General features: G+C 38.1%; 1 protein-coding gene across 2 annotated transcripts; it reads right to left on the bottom strand.

The window, feature by feature from the left end:
* Positions 1–220: 220 nt before the first annotated feature.
* NUDT9 (nudix hydrolase 9) lies at positions 221–23,207 on the bottom strand. 2 transcript variants are annotated; one of them, XM_032332833.1, is made up of 8 exons: positions 22,990–23,207; positions 17,478–17,717; positions 15,118–15,213; positions 12,628–12,714; positions 7,764–7,875; positions 3,758–3,904; positions 1,840–1,924; positions 221–1,018 (listed from the first exon to the last, which is right to left on the bottom strand). In XM_032332833.1, the coding sequence occupies exons 2-8, from the start codon at positions 17,672–17,674 to the stop codon at positions 834–836; spliced, it is 909 nt and encodes a 302-aa protein (XP_032188724.1). In that variant the 5' UTR covers positions 17,675–17,717; positions 22,990–23,207; the 3' UTR covers positions 221–833. The 2 variants fall into 2 exon arrangements, with proteins under 2 accessions (XP_032188724.1, XP_032188723.1); XM_032332832.1 differs by lacking the exon at positions 22,990–23,207 and adding an exon at positions 22,385–22,816.
* Between the last annotated feature and the right edge of the window lie 409 nt (positions 23,208–23,616).

The following is a 23,616-nucleotide window of genomic DNA, read 5'->3' as shown; positions in this document are numbered from 1 at the left end:
TTTATTTATTTATTTGACAGGGAGAGAGAAAGAGCACAAGCAGAGGGAGCAGCAGGTAGAGGGAGAGGGAGATGCAGGATCCCCACTGAGCAGGGAGCCCAATGCGGGACTCGATCCCAGGAACATGGAATCATGACCTGAGCTGAAGGCAGGTGCTTAATCGACTCAGCCACTCAGGCATCCCTAATTGAGAATTTTTGAAAAGTGAGAACGTGAGCTCTTGTTCATTGACCCTGATCTTTATTGACTAAAAGAGTGACTGAAACTTCCTCAAAACACTGATTCTAAAGTCAAGAAAAATATATAAGGTTTCCATTTTGAAAATTGCAAGATTCCAAATTCCAAGATTACATAAAACAAAATATGAGGCAAATAATTTAAAGGTAGATTAGACAATGGTGATGCTCCTCCTAAAAGGAGCCTAATGTGGCAGGAACATCCTTCAGAAACCAGAAGATCAACAAAAAAAAAAATGATAAATAAGAACTAGATGGAAAACAGAAGTTATGGCTGACCATAAATTTATCTTTATTCAGATTATGATTCTTGAGCGAGCATCAGTTGTTTAGACTTGGTTTAAGCTATGCTTAATTAGAACACATACAAAATGATTATTTATATTTTTTGATTGGAAAGCAGAAAATTCTGTGTTGCATTTCACCATATTTACTAATTATATTCTGATACGAACTTCTAAATGCAAATGGCTTTGAAAGTGAATAAAATAAATTCCAAGTGACCAACCCTGCCCTCCTGTAGGACAAGCTCTGTGATGCTGCCTTCTTTTCAGCACATGCCCCTTTGCTGGTTCATGGCTCCCACAGGGATGTGGGCTACAACCCGCGGCACTCAGTTTCAGTTTCAGAGTCCTCGCTCCAGTGTGCATCTCTCTTTTCGGCCACCAGTTTGATGAACTGAGAGTGACTGGCATAAAGCTGGAGTTGATCACTGATGTCCACCCATTTCACTTTTCCAGCATCATCGCCAGCTTCTAGGGTAAGGTTATCCATTACCTCACCTGTTAGCAAAGAAAAAAAATATCACCAAGAAAAAGTAATTCATTTGTTTATTTTCAACATAATTCTGTAGCTTCAAGTAAATGTGGCCCAGTTCATTAAAAACTAGAATGTTCCAAATCTTCGAAATGCCCCAATTTTAATCAAGTTTCTAAATTTTTTAAAGAAAGATTTACTATTTACTTGAGAGAGAGAGAGCACAAGCAGCGGGAAGGGCAGAGGGACAAGCAGACTCTACGCTGTGTGCAAAGCCCGAAGTCAGGCTCGATCCCAGGACCCTGAAATCATGATCTGAGCTGAAGCCACTTAACTGAGCCACCCAGGTACCGCCCCCCAAGTTCCTAAATTTTAAGTAGAGGCACAAATAAGGAAGCTTTTCTCTTTAAAAAGTAAGAATACCAGCCTTTTAAAAAAGAGTTCTATTAAATAAGTATGAAAACTTATGTCAAAATAAATTCTAAAGGGATTAGAGATTTAAATGTATAAAAAATAAAACAATTATTGGCAATTCATTTTACACTATTAAGGTAAGTGGGCCTTTCTAAGCATGACCCCAAACCAGAAATCATAAATGAAAATATTTATAATTGTATTTACAAATAAATATAAATATTAAAATAATATACTTATCAAAAAATTAAAAGTAATGCTGCTCTCATTCACTATTGTACATTCATTACATATGAATGTAAATGGCATATTTCTGTAAGAAAATTTGCCAATGCTATCAAGAGCTTTGAAAAAGCAAATGCTCTTTGATAAGCATTCATTCCACAAGTATCAGGTGCCTCTCACCCAGTTTAATAACCATAAGTCAGTTTACCTGTTTCATCATGGTAGTTCACAGCTTCTGTCTCCATCCATGCATTATCAGTGTTTCGAGGATCATCAACATATCCCTTATATATCTATTTTTAAAAGGAGGCAGAAAAAAAGTGTAGAATGAAACACAAATGGGGCGAGCAGATGTGTGTTACCTTCATTGGAATCAGAAATGTAAATATCCTGTTGCAAAACAGTGTGCATAAATATTCAGGAGGCAATAATTACACATTTATTTAGGATCAAAGAACAGCAACTAAGGGTACACAGATTTGGGTAGCAACCCACTGTCCCACTAGGGAGCAAAGCCGGGTTTTTTATTTTTTTATTTTTATTTTTTTTTAAGATTTTATTTATTTTGACAGAGAGAGAGAGAGAGCACAAGCAGGAGGAGCAGCAGAGGGAAAAGAAACAGGATCCCAGCTGAGCAGAGAGCCCAACAGGGAGCTCGATCCCAGGACTCTGGGATCATGACCTAAGCCAAAGGCAGACACTTAAATGACTAAGCCACCCAGGTGCCCCAATTCAGGCTTTTCTAAAGCTAAAAAGAAAATGCTTGTAGAAGTTGTTTACAAGGAATTCTGATGCACTGGTAAAGAAAACCAATCGTGGCTGAATATAATCAGTTGCTGAGCCTGTCCCTAAGCAAGTCTGTTCTTTAGCAAGTTGCAGGTGTTTGTGTAGTCTTTGGAGTATTTGTGGTTTGGCCCAGTTTAAAAGTTCAGGGCTCCACCTGGTGAAGTGCACAAGGCCCAGCTCCTAAAGGCCTCTTAGCTCCATTTTAAAACCTCTTGACATAACTGACTCCATTATTTCACCTTTCATAAAGAAATGTAAATATCACAGAACCTTTCATGTAGCATTCTATATGTTTGATTTAAATTTCCCAGGAAACAATATTGTCCAGAACCATTTGAGTCAGCTTTAAAATTCACAAAACCCTCAGGGTGCCTAGGTGGCTCAGTTAGTTAAGCATCTCACTCTTGATTTCAGCTCAGGTCATATCTCAGGGTTGTGGGATTAAGCCTGGCATTCTGTCTCCCTCTGTCCCTTTTCCCACCTCCCACTCCCTCATGTGAAAATAAAAATTTCACAAAACCCTCAACTCCACAGACTTTAATTTCATAATTTGGGAATTATGAAATTCCCAGTCACATTTGGGCCATATGATTTTTTTTAAAGGCTCTATAAGTATTACTCTGTTTTAGTAATTTCTGCAATTATAGTTTCAGACATACAAAGATTCTTTTAGTTATAAAGAGATCTATGAATAAATTTGGTAAAGACTAATATTTAAGCTCTTAATACATGAAAAGATTTGGATCTAGCCATCTAACACAAATGCAACCAAAAACCTGAACATAAATAAGAAATCCCAATTCTAGAAAGGAAACATAGCAAGTGGAACAAAAGCCAGCATAAAACAGAAGAAACTCTGTAGTATGTTTTCTTATCATCAGTACACATACACTGATGTGTACTTTTTTTAAAATTACAAAGGGTATGTAGACAAAACAGAGGTAAGACTTAAATGGTTATCCACCAAAAAAACTCTGAATAACATAACTTAAAATGTAAATGTCTTTGTAAACAGCCAAATTCATATAATTTTTTTTAAAGGTTCTCTGATGGATGGTGAGCTCAGGGTCACATTAGCTAACATGTAGTCCAAAGAAAAACTCAGAGGAGATAAATGTATTCTAATGAAATTGACCTAAAGTTGGGCTATAAAACTTTAAGCAGAACTGTATTTCAGTGAAGATCTACTGAATTTAAGTTGTGTTTAGCAATATGTATTTCAAATACACGGGTAATTCACTTTATTCAGAGAATAAACTACCGGATTTCCAGGTGAACTTTTAAATAATTTTCATTCATCCATGGGGCTAAGTCCCTTCAGAGGAACCACCTTTTCTTACCACTAGATGTTCCTGGCTGAAGAGCTTGTGCAACTGTTCCTCTAATTCTTTCTTTTCCGCTCCAGATTTCTGTAAGGAGTTGAGAGCTTCTTCGCCAAACTCTCTTTTAAGTGCAGCACTAATCTTCTCTCCAGGATCCACCATCCCCTAAGAGTCACATTTTAAGGGGAAAAAAAGCAATACGCTTTAACTCATGCAACAAATATTTACTGGGTGATACAGTAAACATTGTTCTAGCTGCCCGTAATCATGATCCCCATTCTGTGCTATGTTCTTCTATAAAGCATTTGATTCTAGGAGAAGCAGCCAGTCAGGGTATCCCATGTATTTGACCACAGTAATTGGTTCAAGGTTAGTCTATGGTAAACTGAGCCAAACAGACCTCTTTCCTGGTACCTTCCAAACTCAAGCTAAGGGGGAAGGCCTGGAGGCAAGGAAGAATACAGCAAGCTAATACTTCCCCATTGTTCATTCCAATCCATTTTTGTCCTACAATGGAAAAAACCATTCTTGCAGATAGCAGTATATGTATAAAGTGTCATCCTCTTACCAAACTATCTCCATTTCATAATATGGCATAAAATATAAAACCCTCTACTGCTAAAAAAATTTTTAAATGTAAAAAAAAACAAAAAAACTCTCTGCTGGGGGCACCTGGGTGGCTCAGTTGGCTAAGCTACTGCCTTCAGCTCAGGTCATGATCCTCGGGTCATGGGATGGAGCATTGTTTTGGGCTCCCCACTCAGCGGGGAGTCTGCTTCTCCCTCTGCCCCTGTCTGCCTCTCTCTTATTAAGTAAACCTTAAAAACAAAACAAAACAAGGGGCGCCTGGGTGGCTCAGTGGGTTAAAGCCTCTGCCTTCGGCTCCAGTCATGATCCCAGCGTCCTAGGATCGAGCCCCACATTGGGCTCTCTGCTCAGCAGGGAGCCTGCTTCCTCCTCTCTCTCTCTGCCTGCCTCTCTGCCTACTTGTGATCTCTATCTGTCAAATAAATAAAATCTTATAAAAATTAAAATTAAAAATTAAAAAAAAACACCTCTGTTGCACAAACACCCATTTTACTTTTTTAATAATTTTTTAAATTTTTTATTAACATATAATGTAATATTAGCCCTAGGGGTAAACTCTGTGAATCACCAGGTTTACACACTTCACAGCACTCACCATAGCACATACCTTCCCCAATGTCCATAACCTAACCACCCTCTCCCTGCCCCCCTCCCCCCATCAACCCTCAGTTGTTTTGTGAGATTAAGAGTCTCTTATGGTTTGTCTCCCTCCTGATCCCATCTTGTTTCATTTTTTTCCTTCCTTACCATACCCCTAAACCCCCAATTCTGCCTCTCAACTTCCTCATATCAGGGAGATATGATAATTGTCTTTCTCTGATTGATTTATTTCACTCAGCATAATACCCCTAGTTCCATCCATGTTGTCACAAATGGCAAGGTTTCATTCCTTTTGATGGCTGCATAGTATTCCATTATATATATATCACACATCTTCTTTATCCATTTTTCTGTTGATGGACATCTAGGTTCTTTCCATAGTTTGACTATTGTGGACATTGCTGCTATAAACATTCAGGTGCACATGCCCCTTCAGATCACCGCATTTGTATCTTTAGGGTAAATACCCAGTACCATGACTGCCGGGTCGTAGGGTGCTACTTTTAACTTTTTGAGGAAACTCCATGCTGTTTTCCAGAGTGGCTGCACCAGCTTGCATTCCCACCAATAGTGTACGAGGGCTCTTCTTTCTCCGCATCCTCACCAGCATCTGTCGTTTCCTGACTTAACTAGTCATTCTGACTGGCTGAGGTGGAATCTCATTGTGGTCTTGATTTGTATTTCCCTGATGCCAAGTGATGTGGAGCACTTTTTCATGTGTCTGTTGGCCATTTGGATGTCTTCTTTGCAGAAATGTCTGTTGATGTCTTCTGCCCATTTCTTGATTGGAATATCTGTTCTTTGGGTATTGAGTTTGGTAAGTTCTTTTATAGATTTTGGATACTAGTCCTTTTTCTGATATGTCATTTGCAAATATCTTCTCCCATTCTGTTGGCTGTCTTTTGGTTTTGTTGACTGTTTCCTTTGCTGTGCAAAAGATTTTAATCTTGATGAAGTTCCTTCCAATAGTTCATTTTTGCCCTTGCTTCCCTTGCCTTTGGTGATGTTTCTAGGAAGAAGCTGCTGCGGTTGAGGTTGAAGAGGTTGCTGCTGTGTTCTCCTCAAGGATTTTGATGGATTCTTTTCTCACACTGAGGTCTTTCACCCATTTAGAGTTTCTTTGTGTATGGTTTAAGGAAATGGTCCAGTTTCATTTTTCTGCATGTGGCTGTCCAATTTTCCCAACACCATTTGTGGAAAAGACTGTCTTTTTTTCATTGGACATTCTTTCCTGCTTTGTAGAAGATTAGTTGACCATAGAGTTGAGGGTATATTTCTGGGCTCTCTATTCTGCTCCACTGATCTGTGTCTGTTTTTGTGCCAGTACCATACTGTCTTGATGATGACAGCTTTGTAATAGAGCTTGAAATCTGGAATTGTGATGCCACCAACTTTGGTTTTCTTTTTCAACATTCCTAGGGCTATTTGGGGTCTTTTCTGGTTCCATACAAATTTTAGGATTATTTGTTCCATTTCTTTGAAAAACATGGGTGGGATTTTGATAGGGATTGCATTAAATGTGTAGATTGCTTTAGGTAGCATAGACATTTTCACAATATTTGTTCTCCCAATCCATGAGCACGGAACATTTTTCCATTTCTTTGTGTCTTCCTCAATTTCTTTCATGAGTACTTTATAGTTTTCTGAGTACAGAATTCTTTGCCTCTTTGGTTAGGTTTATTCCTAGGTATCTTATGGTTTTGGGTGCAATTGTAAATGGGACTGACTCCTTAATTTCTCTTTCTTCTGTCTTGCTGTTGGTGTATGGAAATGCAACTGATTTCTGTGCATTGATTTTATATCCTGACACTTTACTGAATTCCTGTACAAGTTCTAGCAGATTCGGAGTGCAGTCTTTTGGGTTTTCCACATAAAGTATCATATCTGCAAAGAGCGAGAGTTTGACTTCTTCTCTGCCAATCTGGATGCCTTTAATTTCTTTTTGTTGTCTGACTGCCGAGGCTAGGACTTCTAGTACTACACTGAATAACAGTGGTGATAATGGACATCCCTGCCGTGTTCCTGACCTTAGCAGCAAAGCTCTCAGTTTTTCTCCATTGAGAATGATATTCGCTGTGGGTTTTTCATAGATGGCTTGATGATATTAAGGTATATACCCTCTATCCCTACTTAAGAGTTTTGATCAAGAAAGGATGCTGTACTTTGTCAAATGCTTTTTCAGCATCTACTGAGAATATCATATGATTCTTGTCCTTTCTTTTATTAATACAAATACCCATTTTAAAATTCAAATATACACTGACATGAACGTAAAAAAATACACTATTCCTGATGATATTATGGAACTTTTTTAAAACTACAAGAAACAGTAAGTAATAAAAGTTATCTTTTTTTAATGTCTAAAGTTATCAGAATTCAACACAAGAATGCTCTCAGTTTTACTCGGACTTGAAGTAGAGGTTGAATTCTGAAACGGGATCCACCATTTATGAATACCTACTTTATGTCAGGTGCTTTATCACTAGTAATCCCATGAAGTAGATACAATTATCTTTACTTTAAAGAGAAGGGTTTGAACTCCAAATATTCAGCTCTGAGTGGAAAGACCAGGATACAAGCCTATGTCTAACTCCAAAGTCCATGTTCTTTTCCAAAGGTTTTATAATTAGACTCAAATTCTAACACTTTGATGCATCATCTTAAACTTGCTCTTGACAGTGAGACTTCACTGCAGTGAGGAATGACAAAAGAATTCCTGAAGTGGGGAGAGAGGGAAGATAAATGAAGGGTAAAGATCCACACAAAATAACCTTGCAGCAAATGAAGCAACTAAGAAGGACTTAAAACATTAATTTGATTTAATTTTAATTCTTACCCCTGGGATTGCCCATTCTCCACAGTCTTTCCTTTTTATTGCCACAAACTGTAAGATGTTTTTCCCAGAAATGGGGTGGGTGATTTTATTTCCACTACTATCCCGTTTCCACCTAAAAATAATAATAGAAAATCGTAACTGATTTAGAGCAAAGAAAAGGACCTGTCTCAAACTTGAGACAAAGTTATATATATCTTTCTTTATAAAAAGACATATATAAGTCTACCTCAAATCAGCTAGTTTTACCAAAAAATTATTTTGTAATAGAAACACTCTGTATTTACAAACCAAGCCGGATATCTACTTTCCATAAAAGATACTGTATTCTCTGGAATAAAAATTCAGAATATAAAGTTTTTACTACTTACGTACTGTCTAAAAAAGAAGTTTAAAAGCTGAACAGAATTTAGAGACAGGGACATAAACTTAAAAAATAGTCCAAGGACATTTTTTAAGAACCACAAGTAGTGTATGGGCAACTGGGTGGCTCAGTCAGTTAAGTGTCCGACTCTTGATTTCAGGTCAGGTCATGATCTCAGGGTCATGGGACTGAGCCCCACATCAGGCCCTGCGCTCACTGCAGAGTCTGCTTATCCCTCACCCTTTGCCCCTCCCCCGACTCTTGCTCACTCTCTCAAATAAATAAAATCTTTTCAAAAAAATTTGTAAATAGATAATTCTTTCAAAATACACTTCTTCTAACCATATCTTCTTTGCCAGAAATGCTGATACATCTCCCCTTTCCCTTCTCTACCCCCACCACAGCCACCCTCAACACACAATTTTAAGAATTATTCTAATACAAACTTAGGCAAAGATAAAAGACTTTGAACTTCCAGTACTAAACCAAAAAAGAAAGCCTAGTATCTAATCACTGCATGGCATTAGATTCAATGAAATAAATGAGGTGGGTTGTTTTTTTTTTTTTTTTTTTAAGATTTACTTATTTATTTATTTTTAAAAGATTTTATTTATTTATTTGACAGAGAGATAGCAAGTAGGCGGAGAGGCAGGCAGAGAGAGGAGGAAGCAGGCTCCCCGCCAAGCAGAGAGCCCGATGAGTGGCTCATTCCCAGGATTCCAGGATCATGACCAGAGCCGCAGACAGAGGATTTAACCCACTGAGCCACCCAGGAGCCCTACTTATTTATTTATTTAAGACAGAGAGACAGATAGGGACAGAGGTAATGGGAGAAAGCACAGGCAGGAAGGAGAGGGAGAAGCAGCCTCCCACTGAGCAGGGAGCCCGACATGGGGCTCGATCCCAGGACCCTGAGATCATGACCTGAGCTGAAGGCAGACACTTAACTGACCGAGCCACCCAAGTGCCCCTAAAAAAATGAGTTTAAATACGAGTTTCCAAATTTTTTTATATAGTGGCTGACTACCAATTCCATCCCATAATTCCTGCCTTGAATGAGCTCATAGTCTAGCAGCAGAGCTAGATATGTAGGTGAATAAATAATAAGAGAGAATGACAGTTTGAGGAATAAATAGAAATGAAAGAACAATTAGTACAAGACACCATCAATTTTTAAGGATGCCAGACACAGGCATAACATGAGGAAGAAACAAAGGTGTAAAATAGTATGTTGTAAATACAGGTGGAGTCTGGCTACATGGCCATCAGTGGGGGCAAGAGGTGTGATGAGGATGGAGGAGTAGGCAAAGAATTAAACAAGGTCAGCTGCTTAGAGAGCCAGAGAATATTTTTAAAGTAGAGTAAAGCCATAAGCAACTGGTATTTTAGAAAGTTCACTCACTCTGACAAAAGTATGGAGGCTGGTTTGGAGGGAAGCAAGACTGGAGGCTAGAAAAGTGTTAACCATGATCCAGGTACATGATGATGAGGATAGGACTGAAGGCAGACATGGTAAGAATAGAGAGAGCACGGGTTTTACTTTTATCTCTTAAAAACCATTTATACAACACTTATTATATAAGTGATATTGTTTTAAGTCTTTAATGTATTTATTCATTTAGACCTCAAAACAACCCTATAAGTAGCTGACTACCTTTAATTTACAGACAATGGTATTTCAACATACTATTGATATTCCCTCCCCACTTCTGATAGCCCACACATTCCTGTCTCACCAAAACTAGAAAGAAAATGTTAACACCAGTAACTTTTGATCTGATTTTATTCACAATAATATATTAACACTACCCAACACATTTTCATTTTAAAGGATCTAAAGGAATGTCAGTTGTACACATAGAATCCTAGGAGAGGCACCTGGGAAGAGAAAAATTTAACACTTGCCCTGGAGAGTATGGACAAGAACATTTGTGAAATTCTATACTATACAATGCTGTTCTGAACCAAGAAGTACTTGAAAAAAAAGGCAATGGAATCTTTAAAAGTGACTAGGTGACTCTTTTACTCATTAGTGAAAAACTGGTATAAAAGAACACGCACAATATCTGAAAACAAATACCCGTGATTCAAATTTCATATCTACAAGATTTAGGTGAGTCACTTAACCTCAGTAAGTTTTCATTTTCAGATCTATCAAACAGATAGGTTAAATACCTACTTTGAGGAGTTTTGTGAAAAACAAATGGACAAACTAACTTTGTACATTCTTCTCTTCCCTCCATTTCTACTGCCCCTCTTCAATTTAAAGGGACTCATTGGTTAACAGATCCATTACCAAGGCAGCAAAGAACATCAACCTAACAACACAGCTGAAAGTTAGACTCTGCCACCTGTGGGCTCTTTCACAGCCATGGACCATCTCAAAGCCTTCAGGCGTCTGATTTGTATAAGGACAGAATTAAGCTCAAAATGTCTATTATTTTGAAACAATGCAACAAAATTACCACATACACTCCCATATATTTCTTCCACCAAAGATAAAAATAAGCTAATGAGAAGCTAACTTTTAAGTCTCTAGCTTCCCTTTTCTTCCTGGCCCCTTATTAGCATTCCTGCTTCAAATGTTTCACACCTTCCTCATTTTAGCTAGTCTCAGCAAAACTGGAAAGAAACTGATACTGTCATTCATATTTTTTACTTACATTCATTAATAAAAATGTATTAACTCTTCCCATTTCATTTGAACCATAAAGCTTCTAAAGAAATTTGAAACGGATAGGTAGGTTGGCAGGTGGATACGCAGGTAAACAGATAGGGAGGGAGGTGGACTGGCAGGTGGGTAGGTGGATAGATGGATGAAAGATAAGTCAGGGGTGAGGGGTGGGGTAAAGATCTCTTTTGACAGGAGAACTGAAAGGGCAAGCAGGCAAATAAAATGGGACAAATATTGGTGGCTCTTCCACTAACTTGAAAATAGGGAAATAAGCTACTTTCCTAGAGTTAAACTATGAAATCATATTCTTAGATCAGAGAAAAACAAAGTCTCCTGAAAAAAAGAAAGGACCTCAAAATATCAAAACTAAAGAAGTAAAAATATTGAGGGTATTTGCATTATTTAAAGGGAAGTAACAGGGGCACCTGGGTGGCTCAGTGGGTTAAGCCTCTGCCTTCAGCTCATGTCATGATTCCAGGGCCCTGGGATTGAGCTCCGCATCGGGCTCTCTGCTAGGCAGGGAGCCTGTTTCCTCCTCTCTCTCTCTACCTGCCTCTCTGCCTACTTGTGATCTCTGACTGTCAAATAAATAAATAAAATCTTAAAAAAAAAATAAAGTAAAAAAATAAGGGGAAGTTAACAATTACATGTGAGAAGGGAATTGGTAAGTGAAGACATCCTAAAAATAAAGAAATTAAAAGAGTGACAGAGATGATACAATATTCCAGATGTGCTGGAAAGATGATCCCTACGGAGACAGTCAAGTACATATAAACACTGGATTCACCTACCTTCTTTATTCTGATTCATGCTCACCAAGGGGCATTCTGAATACAATCTGGCTTACCAGATAGACCTCCCTCAGGAAGAGAATGCCTGTCCCCTGCTCTGAAATCTTCACTGGCTCCAGTTCACACTCCTTAACTCTGGCATTTAATATTCTCCACAATAAAATTGAACAAAAATTAAATAAGCTTAATTACCCACTATTCTACAAAAATCTTCTGCTTCAACCAAGCTGGTTTTTCACTGGCCCTCAGTACTCAGATACTACTACAAGCCAACTTCTTGACTCTCCTGCTGTACCGCTATCCAAGCTTCAAGCTCAGCTCAAGTCCGCCTCCTTAACAACGCCTTTCTTGGGTGCTCCAGTTTACCATCATCATGACCCACATCTAATCTAATGGGGTGGGGGGCACAGAAGGAGAAGGAGAGAAAAGAATTTAAGCAGGCTCCATGCCCAACACAGAGCCCAATGCAGGGCTTGAGCTCAGGACCTGAGATCATGACCTGAGCCAAAATCAAGAGTCAGACACTTAACCTACTGAGCTATCCAAGCACCCCTCATCTAATATTCTAAAGCATCCTGTTATCACCCATGTTACCTGACATGTTTTGTGTTTTTTTTTTTAACCTTGACATGTTTTCTGATTTCATATTTTTCATCTTGCAAATGAAGCCATAGCTCTTCTGTGACAGGGAGCTGAAACTTAAGATTCTTTTACTTCTTTATATCCTCCAAAACACCTACTCAATTCTCTGAACAAAGAGATGTTCAGTAAATACCAGGTGAGTTAACTTTGTTCAGATAATGCCTAAAACTATATCTTCACACTTCTATCAGTATGATTGCACATGATGTCCCTTTAAAATACAGATTTCACAAGTATACCTATATACATACATGTATATATACAATCACACACACTTATGCAAGTATACATTATATATACACAAACATACATATATATGTATATGTAAGCATGTGGTTACAGTCCATATTTCTCCAATCACTTGGCTCTCTGCTACTGAAATGTTTTCATTCTTACCTGGTTATGATGGGATCCGCAGCATGATTTGGGCCCCATCGCCCCAAAAGCCCCCGGCCAACCAGTCCTGTCCGTCCTGCAGGATTTCTGGGACAAAAAATGTAAAAACAATTGAATGTGTCCATCTTTTTTTAACGTAACTTGATATGACCCAGAAGAAGGCAGTAAGTACAGTAAGAGGGAAATAATATCTCATCTCAAATCCACTAGCATTATCACATATCTGGCACTAAAATTACTTATTTCCTTACACTGTTATTTAACTTTTTTGTGTGCATGTCTGAGCTCTGAGCTTGAACCAGGAGAAGATCTCATTTTCAAAGTCGTTCTCAATATGAGAACTTTTTCAGTTTTCATCTATATTCCTAAATTTAAACCAGTACTTTTCTGGACTCGTACAACAGGACAAACGAATGGTCTGTACCTAGTCATCATCTATCTCTACAACAGTGATGATTTATCTTTCAAGATACCCATCCTCATCTTCACTTTCTCACCACTCCCTTTTCTTAACTCCCATCTCATAAAATCCTTCTCATGAAGTAGTTTTGTTACTTTTTTAAAATTCATTTTAAGTAATCCCTATGCACAATGTGAGGCTCAAACCCTCACACATTCTTCCACCCTTATTTTTGTTACTTTTAAAAGTCCATTTATTCTCAGTGGGTTCTGGATGTTTATTACCAATAATATATATTTTGTATCATATAATGAGGTAGTAGTATTATTGAGGGTTTCAATATTTTTAAAGAAAACAATTTTATAAAAATGCCAACTTACTGTTTAACCAAATAGCACAACCCAATGTTAAAAAAATCTATCAGGTAAACATGGCAACACTCATGCGTAATTTTATTCCAGTCATTATTCCTTAATGTTCGACTTTCATTATGTACAACACTGTAACCTACAGTCTTATCTAATTATGATTTTATCTTTTGTTCTCCCAATACAAGAAGGTAAATAAACACAGAGCCCAAATTTTCCCTATCATCCATCTCTTTTTATTCTGGTTTTCCCTGTGACTATTATGCAAGTTGAATGAGTTTTGCTATTGTTTTTGTACCAGGCTCTTGAAATATTTCAGCAAGACTTACAAATAAAGACAAGACACCTGGCCAGGTGACAACAGTTTTACTTTTCAAGCTCACAGGGGGAGGGACAAGGCAGCCAACAACTATGTTTTATTCCATGTAACCAGACACCCCTGAATAAAAATGATCAAAACCAGTATTAAGAGAGAGAATGTTAGATTTTTAGATGGCTAAGCCTCTAACTTGTACATCAGAAACTATGGAAAAGATACATAGACTATCCTGTAGCCTGAGAAGCAGAAAAAGTTGTTTGCAGTGAAAGAGAAATAAATGCAACATGTAAAGAAAGCAGAGATGGATTTTCAATTCCCCCCCTTTCCTAAAGTTAGCTGCACTTATGCTTCAGCCTCCTTGAGATGATCCTATCAACCTAAAGTTCACCTGTTACTCAGGCAAGCTAGAATTGTTTCTATTAGTCAGACTCTTGGCTAAAACAATATGCTATCTTGCCTTTGCTGCCTTTCCTTTTACATGGGTATGTATCTTTTAACATATATTTTTAAATATATCTTTTAATATATTCTATCCAGAAAAAGAACCCAAGGAGTAAGTCAAATGCACTGTTATTAAAAAGATCCAATAAAGGACGCCTGGGTGGCTCAGTGGGTTAAAGCCTCTGCCTTCAGCTCAGGACATGATCCCAGGATTCTGGGATTGAGCCAGCGTCGGGCTCTCTGCTCAGCAGGGAGCCTGCTTCCCTTCCTCTCTCTCTGCCTGCTTCTCTGCCTACTTGTGATCTCTGTCTGTCAAATGAATAAATAAAGTCTTAATAAATAAATAAATAAATAATCAAAAGATCCAGTAACACAGAAAAGTGAAGCTATGACCAAAGACTGAATTTAGCAAAACTGAAGGACCAGGTTATGGTAAGAGGAGCACTATCACTGCCTTGTCCTTGAGGAACTAAGAATACAATCACACTTTTCCAAGGTAAGAAGTGTGACTACAGATCTCTGCTCTTTTTTTGTTTTAGTTGAGGCATGCTTATTTTCACAGTTCTTCCTAACTTTTTTAAAGTAATACCTACACCTAATGTGGGTCTCCAACTCACAACCCCCAAATCAAGAGTCACATGCTCTACTGACTGAGCCAGCCAGGCACCCCTCCATTCTGTTCATTAACTCAGTTATTTCCACCTTCAAAGTGGAGTTACAAAAAAGTGCATTCAAATCCTGCTTCTCCCACTTACTGTTCGCAAACTGCTTACATTCTTTCTCCTTATCTATAAATGGAACTAAAAATATCCACCCACAGGGTTATTGTAGTGTTTTAATTAGATCACACGTATAAATTCTTCTGTACATTGTCTGGCACATACAAGCACTCGATAAATGTTAACTGGGTTTTCTACCCTTAGAAGACCCATTATTGTAAGATATCCATCCCCAGTACCTACCTGGGTCTTCCATTTTCAATCTCATACAAACCATTCTGGCTCTTTCTCTCAACATGCCCATCTTTTTCATTAAACTTGGGAGAGAAGTTACTTTCACTGGAATGAGAATATGAAAGCAAAATATGAAATAATGGCCTAATACTACCAAGAGCTCACTAATGCCAGTCAATCTGTTATTTATAATAAAGTATGCCTGAAACTTAATTTTTTAAGAGCCAGTTTTCATTTACAAATCCATCTTATTCCTTTGAAACAGGTTCTTAAAATAAGTGTTTACTGAAACACCTTATAATACAAGGATGTGTATTATAACCCCTCTAGGAAGGACTATACAGAAAATCTGCAGCTCCTCCCACATGCTACAAAAAAAAAGTCTACGTTACTATTAGCAAAGAGGTATTGTCTGTGGGCACAATACAGCAACTGGTGGTTCCTATGTGGATCGCAAAATAAGACCCCTTTCTGATATCTTGATGTTTTTACTGTCTCAAAGTAATTTTAATTTCCTCAAATATATACTAGCTAATATTTTCATCAAAGTAAACCCACAAAACAGTGAATTTATCCTAAAACTTCGTAACAACTATGATGTAGACTAAAATAGATATATGCTGGAAATGTTCTAAATCTTGATCTCCATGGTAAAGCCATATAAACATAAAATCGTTCTGAGCTATAGAAGCATACATAAGAAATGTGCACTCTACTGTATCCATCATTCCTCAATAAAAATATTTTTAATGTAAATGTAAATAAACTACTTCCCTCACCATTAGGAAACCAGTGACATAACTGCATTGATAGTGAATAGTTGTATAGCACTACATTGTTCATAGGCAGTTCTGACCTAAGTTTTAGGTTTTTTCTTGCTTTAATTTCAGTAAGTGAACAAAGAAGTAATTGTGCTCTATTATGGAAATAAGTTCCAATTTGAATGATCAGACATTTTTTCAAGACTTCTAACCAATCTTCCATCTAACACACAAATAAAAAGAATTACATGGTAAAAATCATGACATTATAAAACCAGTGTTACAATGCTTTTGGGACTCCAGGTACTCACCACTGGGGGAAAAAAGCATGAAACTAATCATAACTGAAATATTAATGTTAGTAATAAAGCTTGACTTAGATGGTGATATAAATTCAACTCCTAAAAAATAAACTGAATGAAAATGTAAGAAAATGTATTCAATCTTCCTGTTTACACTATATAGCACCCTTGCTGACACCATTAATTTTAATTGTACATGATGTATATGTAAAATACTCTAAAATGGGGGAAGTAGAATTCCCTGAAGCTACTGATATCTCCACAAGTTAGCTTCATGATTAATAATCCAAGTACTATCACGAAGTTACAAGTACATCTTCAGATAAAATTAAAAAATTGTAGGTCAAAATCAAGTCACAGCAGTAAGACCATGGTAAAGTTTAACCTAATGAACTAACTAGCAACATTTTTTACTTATCTGACTAATAATCCCTTGGGAAGCATTTATAATAAATTGGCCCATTAAATCAAATTTATAAAACTGTTCTAAAACCACGGTAGCAGTTTAGCAGAGTGGTTAAAAGCATGAATCCTAAGAGTCACACAGAGTTCAAGTCCAAGCTTCACCATCTACTGGCTCTGTGACCAGATGTAAAGGGCAACCTTTCTGTGCTTCCATTCTTCGTGTATGTTTTTTCTACAAAGCAGAAATAACAACCCCGTCTGTCTTCCAGAATAATTATAAGAATAAAATAATGTTTATAAAACACTTGGTGCAATACTTAGTTCATAGTTAGCACATTAAAAAGTTCTATCATTATATTCATTAAAAGAACATAAACATAAAATGTGAACTGATGTACTTCCATGAATTTAGTCAAAGGATTTTGGCTTGAGTGTTTGTTTTCTTCTCTATCCTTTATCTATCCCTTCTTTATTTTTGTCCCACTGCTCTAATTTTATCATCCTCCTGTTCCTAGTAATCTGAAAAAATTCTGAAAAATATTTTCACTACTTCAAATACGAGTCTAGCTATGGTGGAAAATAACCACAAAAGATATTCTACTGATAACCTAAACAGAACAAATGAAAATAAGTACCACCACTTGCCATTCTATAAACCAACTCCACAGTAAAACAGATTTACTTTTTTGGAAGAATCATCATAAAACCCCCAAGAGAACAGCAAACATGGACTGTCTTGCTTTAGCAAGCATTCAAGCCAATGTGGAAACTGAGTTCTGACAAAGTCAAACACTAGGTAAAAATAATTTTTCAGCTCTGTCAAAATGGTAACTTACAAATACAACCATTCTCTTCACCATCTTACACCCAGCTACCAGCTAATGCCAGCAAATCTGCTCACCTGATCTGAGGATCTGCCCACCTCGGTCCTGCCAAGACAGAAACTGCAGTGTACTCCACAGGATTATAATCTTGCCACTCAACAAACCAGCCTACTTTCTCATTAGGAACCTGGCTGCGTTGGACTTTTGAACCCGGGTAAGGAGATGTCCGGGCCTTGTTGTGGGAATTCTCTTTGGCACCATTAGAAGTAGACATGATGTTCGAGCTAAGATGAAACCCAAAGGATGAAAATGTGTTTCTGAAAAGAAAAAAAGGTAAAAAATGTTTTACATAAATACCAAAAAAAAAAATAAATAATTAAAAATAAAGAACCTAACTCAAAGACCCAAAAACAGACTTCTCAATTTCAAAGTATACAAGTCTAACATCTATGAGAAAATTATTTTCAAATGTAAAACTTTTTTAAATATTGCCAAATTTTATTAATTGGAACCAACTCATTGTATTTCTTTTAGCTGAGAACAAGGGACAGAAGCTTACCTTTTTTAGCAAAAAAGTTGGGGAAGTTATGAAAATTCAACCTAAAAACAAATGTAAAAGACTTTCTTTGAAAATAGTCTGTAGTCTAACACATGTATAAAATGTATGGCAAAAATGACACAAAAAAGAACAAGAAGTACTACAAAATAATACTACAGAAAGTCAGACTATGATAAATACACGAGTTCTAAACTGATGACAGCATCCCTGCCCTGTTCTCACAATATCAATGATCAGACAAACACCAACTGGCTAGGGTGGTGAAATAAAGTCAATGTGCTGTGTCTCCTTGTTTCATACACTGGTAAGTACACAGTTATCATTTCTGAAGTATTCCTTACCAGAATGTATGACCAGAATCGAAAACATAAGGAAATAATAGAACAGAATCAGTTCAAGGGACAGCTTGCAAAATAAATATGTGTACTCTTTCAAGAGGTAACAACATCATGAAAGATGGAGGCCTCTTCCAGTTAGATGCAGACTAAAGAGACATGAAAACTAAATGCAATCAATGATCTGGGCTTGGTTCTTGAACCAAAAAAGGAAAAAAAAAATTTTTTTTTGCAAGACAGTCGTGAAATTTGAATGGGGTTATATAAATACTATTATTTTTTAAAGGATTTTATTTATTTGTCAGAGAGAGAGAGAGCGCGCACAAGCGGGGGAGCGGCAGGCAGAGGGAGAAGCAGGCTCCATTGTGGGGCTCAATCCCAGGACCTCAGGATCATGACCTAGGCCAAAATAACAGATGCTTAACCAACTGAGCCACTCAGGCATCCTTATAAATAAGTTTAAAAGGTGATGCAAAAACCATATTTATTTACTCCTGACAAAGAAACACTTGGGAGACAGCGGCTTTGTTGGTGAATTCTATGAAACATGTAGAGAATTAACACCAATCCTCCTCAGATTCTTCCAAAAAAACTGAATATATCCAATTTTTTTCTGTGAGGCCACCATTATTATCCCGATATCAAAGCCAGACAAAGACACTACTAGAAAACTAGAAAACTATAGACCAATATCCCTGATGCACATTGATGCAAAAATCCTCAACAAAATAATAGCAAACAAAATTCAAGAGCACATTTAAAGGATGAGACATGATGACCAAGTGAGATTTATGGGAATGCAAGGATGTTTAAACATATAAAAATCAGGGACGCCTGGGTGGCTATCAGTTAGACTTGCTGCCTTTAGCTCGGGTCATGATCCCGGCGTTCTGGGATGGAGTCCCGCATCAGGCTCCTTGCTCGGCAGGGAGCCTGCTTCTCTCTCTGCCTCTGCCTGCCACTCTGCTGTGCACTCTCTCCCATTCTGACAAATAAATAAATAAATAAAATCTTAAAAAAAAAAAAAACAAATCAATCAACATAATACACATTAACAGAACAAAGGAAAAAAACACACGATCATCCCAACTTATACAGTAAAAGTCTGCCATAATCCAACACCCTTTCACAATAAAAACATTAAAAAAACTAGGAATAGAAGAAAACTACCTCAAATAAAAAGCAAAAAAAAGAAAAAAAGAAGAAGAAGAAAACTATCTCAACATATTAAAGGCCATATACAAAAAGCCCATTTTTTGGTGTGATAGTGAAAGACTGAAAACTTCCCAAGATCACAAAGAAGGGACCCCAAACAGTCCCTTGAAAATGAAAAAGTTGAAGTGACATACTTCCTAATTCTAAAACTTACTATAAAGCTATAGTAATCATAACAGTGTAATACTGGCACAAAGACAGACATATAGGTCAATAGGATAGAATGGACAGCCCACATATAAACCCTCATATAGACAGTCAAACGATTTATTGACAAGGGTGCCAAGACTATTTAACAGGAAAGGACAGTCTTTTCAACAAATGGGGCTGGGAAAATTAGATATCCACATGCAAATGAAGATGGTCCCTTACTTTACAGCATATGTAAACCCTAATGCAAAATGGATCAAAGACCCAAACATAGACCTAAAACTATAAAACTCTTAAAAGAAAACATACAGGGAAAATTTCATGTCACTAAATTTGACAATGATTTCTTGGATATAACCAAAAGCACAGGCAACAAAGAAAAATAGATAAACTGGACTATAACAAAATTAAAAACTTCTGGGCATCAATAAGCAGTCACTGGTTTTAGATATACCCTCACATCACCCGGGGTTCCCAGTATTATAAAAATGAAGAGTAACTGGGGTGCCTGGTCAGTTAAGTATCAGACTCTTGATTTCAGTTCAGGTCATGATCTCAGGGTCCTGTGATGGAGCCCCTCCTTGGCGCTGTGCTCTGTGGGGAGTCTGTTTGAAAACTCTTCTTTCTCCTTCTCCCTCTGCCCTCTCCCCCAACTGACACACAATCTCTAAAATAAATCTAAAATAAAATAAGTAAATCTTTAAAAAAAGAGAGAGAGAGAGTAACTGGTAAGCAATTTTACATTGTTGTAGTGGCATCTATCAAAAATAGCCCTCATAACTTCCAAAGAATATAGTTTGGTTTTTTAACTTGGAATATTTGTTTATTAATTTTGTCAATTTCGGAATTTGGTTGACACATGATGTTATATTATAAAAAGCATAGATGTTTATTCCTTCCCTCCCAAATCCCACTGAAAAGAGATAAAGATGTACAAAAGGCAACAAAATCCACAGCAGGAGAGAGAATAGAACACTCTGAATAAGAGATTGTAACCAACTCTGGAACACTGAAATTTTAAAATTAAATAAAAATTTAAAAAAAAGAGATTGTAACCAATTTTAGGTAGAAAGTGGATGGGTTCATACTGACCTACAAACCAAAATACAACAAATTATATTTGAGAATATGCACAAAAAGCTGGGTGAGAGATGCCATTCCTAAAAGAGGTGGCCTGAGTGGTTTCAAGCTTGGACTAGTGGACCCAACTGTCCTAAGTGTGCAGTGGGGCAATAACCATGGAAATCGGTCACCCTCCTTCCCCAAATAAAAAGTTGGCATTAGTTATGTCTGCCCCTGGAATAAAACCAAAAAGTTAAAATGGAAGACTAGAACCCCTATTGTGAATACTGGTGTTATAGAATACAGCAGCAATTTAGGCTTAAAATCACCACAGTTCACACGAGGATATACAGTTAAGGTAGCTATGCTCAGCAGAGAATTCGCTCCACTAGTATAAATCCTGGAAAGGGGAAGGCGAGCATTCCCAGCCTGTGCACTGGCCACCTGCTCACACACACTCACCTGAAACCTTCCAGTCTATGTGCCAATGTTCTATCAGTCCATCAGTCCTCCCATTTAGAGAAAACAATGTCTATTACCTACATTAATCAAAACATAAGCCAATAACTGGTGCCCACCAGATGTTTAAAAAACAGAAGGAAAAAGGACTGAAAAGTAACAGGACCATTAACACCCAACAGTTAATTCATGAAATAGAAGATAATTTATTTTAATTATCATTTTTACAGATTCAGAAGTTTTTATATCCATAAAATATGAAAAGGCTGCTATTAAGAAGAGCAACTAGAGAAAAAGAAGTTCTTGTCAAAATTGGCAACTCAATAGAACAGATGACACAATAGATAGATGAAGTCTGAATTAGTAATCTGGAAGATAAATTTGAGTAAAATCTCTAAGAACACCATACAAAAAGGACAAACGAATAGAAAATGAGAGAAAAAGAGAACCAAGAGGTTTAACCCAGAAGGTCCAACAGTTACCACAAGAGTCCCAGGGTGGGGGGAGGGGGAGACAGGACAAAAACGGGGGGAGAGGAAGGACTGAAGAAAATTTCCTTTTGCTCAAAGTAAACAGGACATGCCAAACGAGAAGAATGTCTTGAAAACCATTCCTAGAGACATCAAACTCGTTCGTTACTCTGTACCTGGCATAATATCTAGGACCTCGTGTTTACTGAACAATGAATTAAGAGGGGGGAAAATATATATATAAAAGTAGGAGGCAGTATGAGATACCGTAAATCCCTAAATTTACCCAGGGGTAAAGAGAGAGATGATAAATATATATTTAAAACGAGGTGGTGAGGAGGAATGACGACTTATACTTTTCATTTTACACCATTTATACTGTTCACATCTTTAAACTATATGCATGTATTAATTTTCATCACAACGTTTTAAGTATCAACCGGGGGGAATGGCACGGGACACCACCCACGACCGAACAAGTGCTATTTAAACTCTCGGAAAACAGTAATACTGGTGACTTATGGAGAATGGCATATTTCAGCATCAGAGACGAAGAAAAATTACTACCATCATTTTTCCTCAAAAGGTAAATAAAACATTTTGGAGTCTTTGTGAAAACGTGAATACCGCGATAAAAACTCAGGATGCACGCAAAGCCTACGGAATCCGCAGGACCGGACGCTGGCTCCACCCACAACCCGAAGACTCCGAAGGCAGCACTAGAGAGAAAATACCTGCACACCGGAATGCTGCAACAGCCCGAGGACTTGACAGTCACAGAGGCCAAGGCCACCGAAAGAGACACTGTGGCTAAAGTCTTTCCCAGGATGCGTTCAGCCATCAGCTGCCCGCGGGCGGCTTCGCGGAGCGAGGTCACGCTTAGCTGGGGCCACAGCGTCCGTTCGCCCCACGGCCCCAGGTATCTAGCGGGCACTAGGACCGGGCCGCCCTTCGGGGAAGGAGTATCTACGCCTTTCACAGAAACACACAAGACCGGGAGCTCTCCCCAAATAATCCCCCGCTGGCACCGGTGAGACGAAGGGAACCAGAGCCGCCGGCGACGCGGACGGTACCAGCGCCGGCAACCGCGGAACGGCGACGCGGGTCCCGTGACCTCCCGCGTCCGTAACAGCGCTTTACAGCCGCGCCGTAAAGCAAGAACAGCGCCGGCTTCGCGGCGCTCTGCTTTTTCGACCTCCCAGTGTGCGCAGGCGTACTTGGGGTGGAGTGGGGGAACTGAACCGAAAAAGCGCCCGAAATAGGAGAAAGTGAAAGAAGGGGAGCCGGAAGGGGGGGAAATGGGGAAGGAAAGAAAAGTGATTGAAAGAAGGTTGTTTACCTGTTATTTTTATTTATCGGCAGAAGGGAGTTACAGGCTCCTTCACCCGTAGTTAACAACGGGTGTCCTAATCCTATCTGAAGAAGTTGGTGGCAAAAGAGGTACTTAAGAGGTTTGCAATCCACTTAAGGCTTTTCTCTTCCTCTTTTACCAAGTCGCTAAATTTGACAGAGCTTTGCCGGATGTGGCCCTGGCAAACCCTTGGAGGAGCAAACCAGCTGTGAGCCGGCTGCTCAGCTTGGAGCAGGAATGCAGAGCAACACCCAAGACAAACAAGGGGCAAAAATTAACCAGACCGCCAGACTGAAGATTGGTAATTCATATCTGTACAAAACAGTTTGTAATCTGGCTCTTTAATTTTTTATATTCATTATCTTCTTCATGTGTCAAATATTTAACTTTCAAGTACATAATCCAGTTTTTCAAGCGGTTGGTATGGACAGACACTATAAAACTTTGACTATCTCAAAAGCCAGGTTAATCAAACTTTGGGAAGAATTGTTCTGAAGACTGAAGAATGCAGAACTTTTGGCATATAGCAGCTCCATCACAACCTCTACACTAAGAGACTTGACTATACTAACAGGACTTAAGCACTTTGAGGCCTTGTCCCTACACTTGTCCCAG

Source organism: Mustela erminea, chromosome 2, assembly GCF_009829155.1.
Source record: "Mustela erminea isolate mMusErm1 chromosome 2, mMusErm1.Pri, whole genome shotgun sequence".
NCBI classification, from domain to species: Eukaryota; Metazoa; Chordata; class Mammalia; order Carnivora; family Mustelidae; genus Mustela; species Mustela erminea.
The sequence above is the reverse complement of the archived record's forward strand: the minus strand, read 5'-3'. Positions and strand labels throughout refer to the sequence as shown.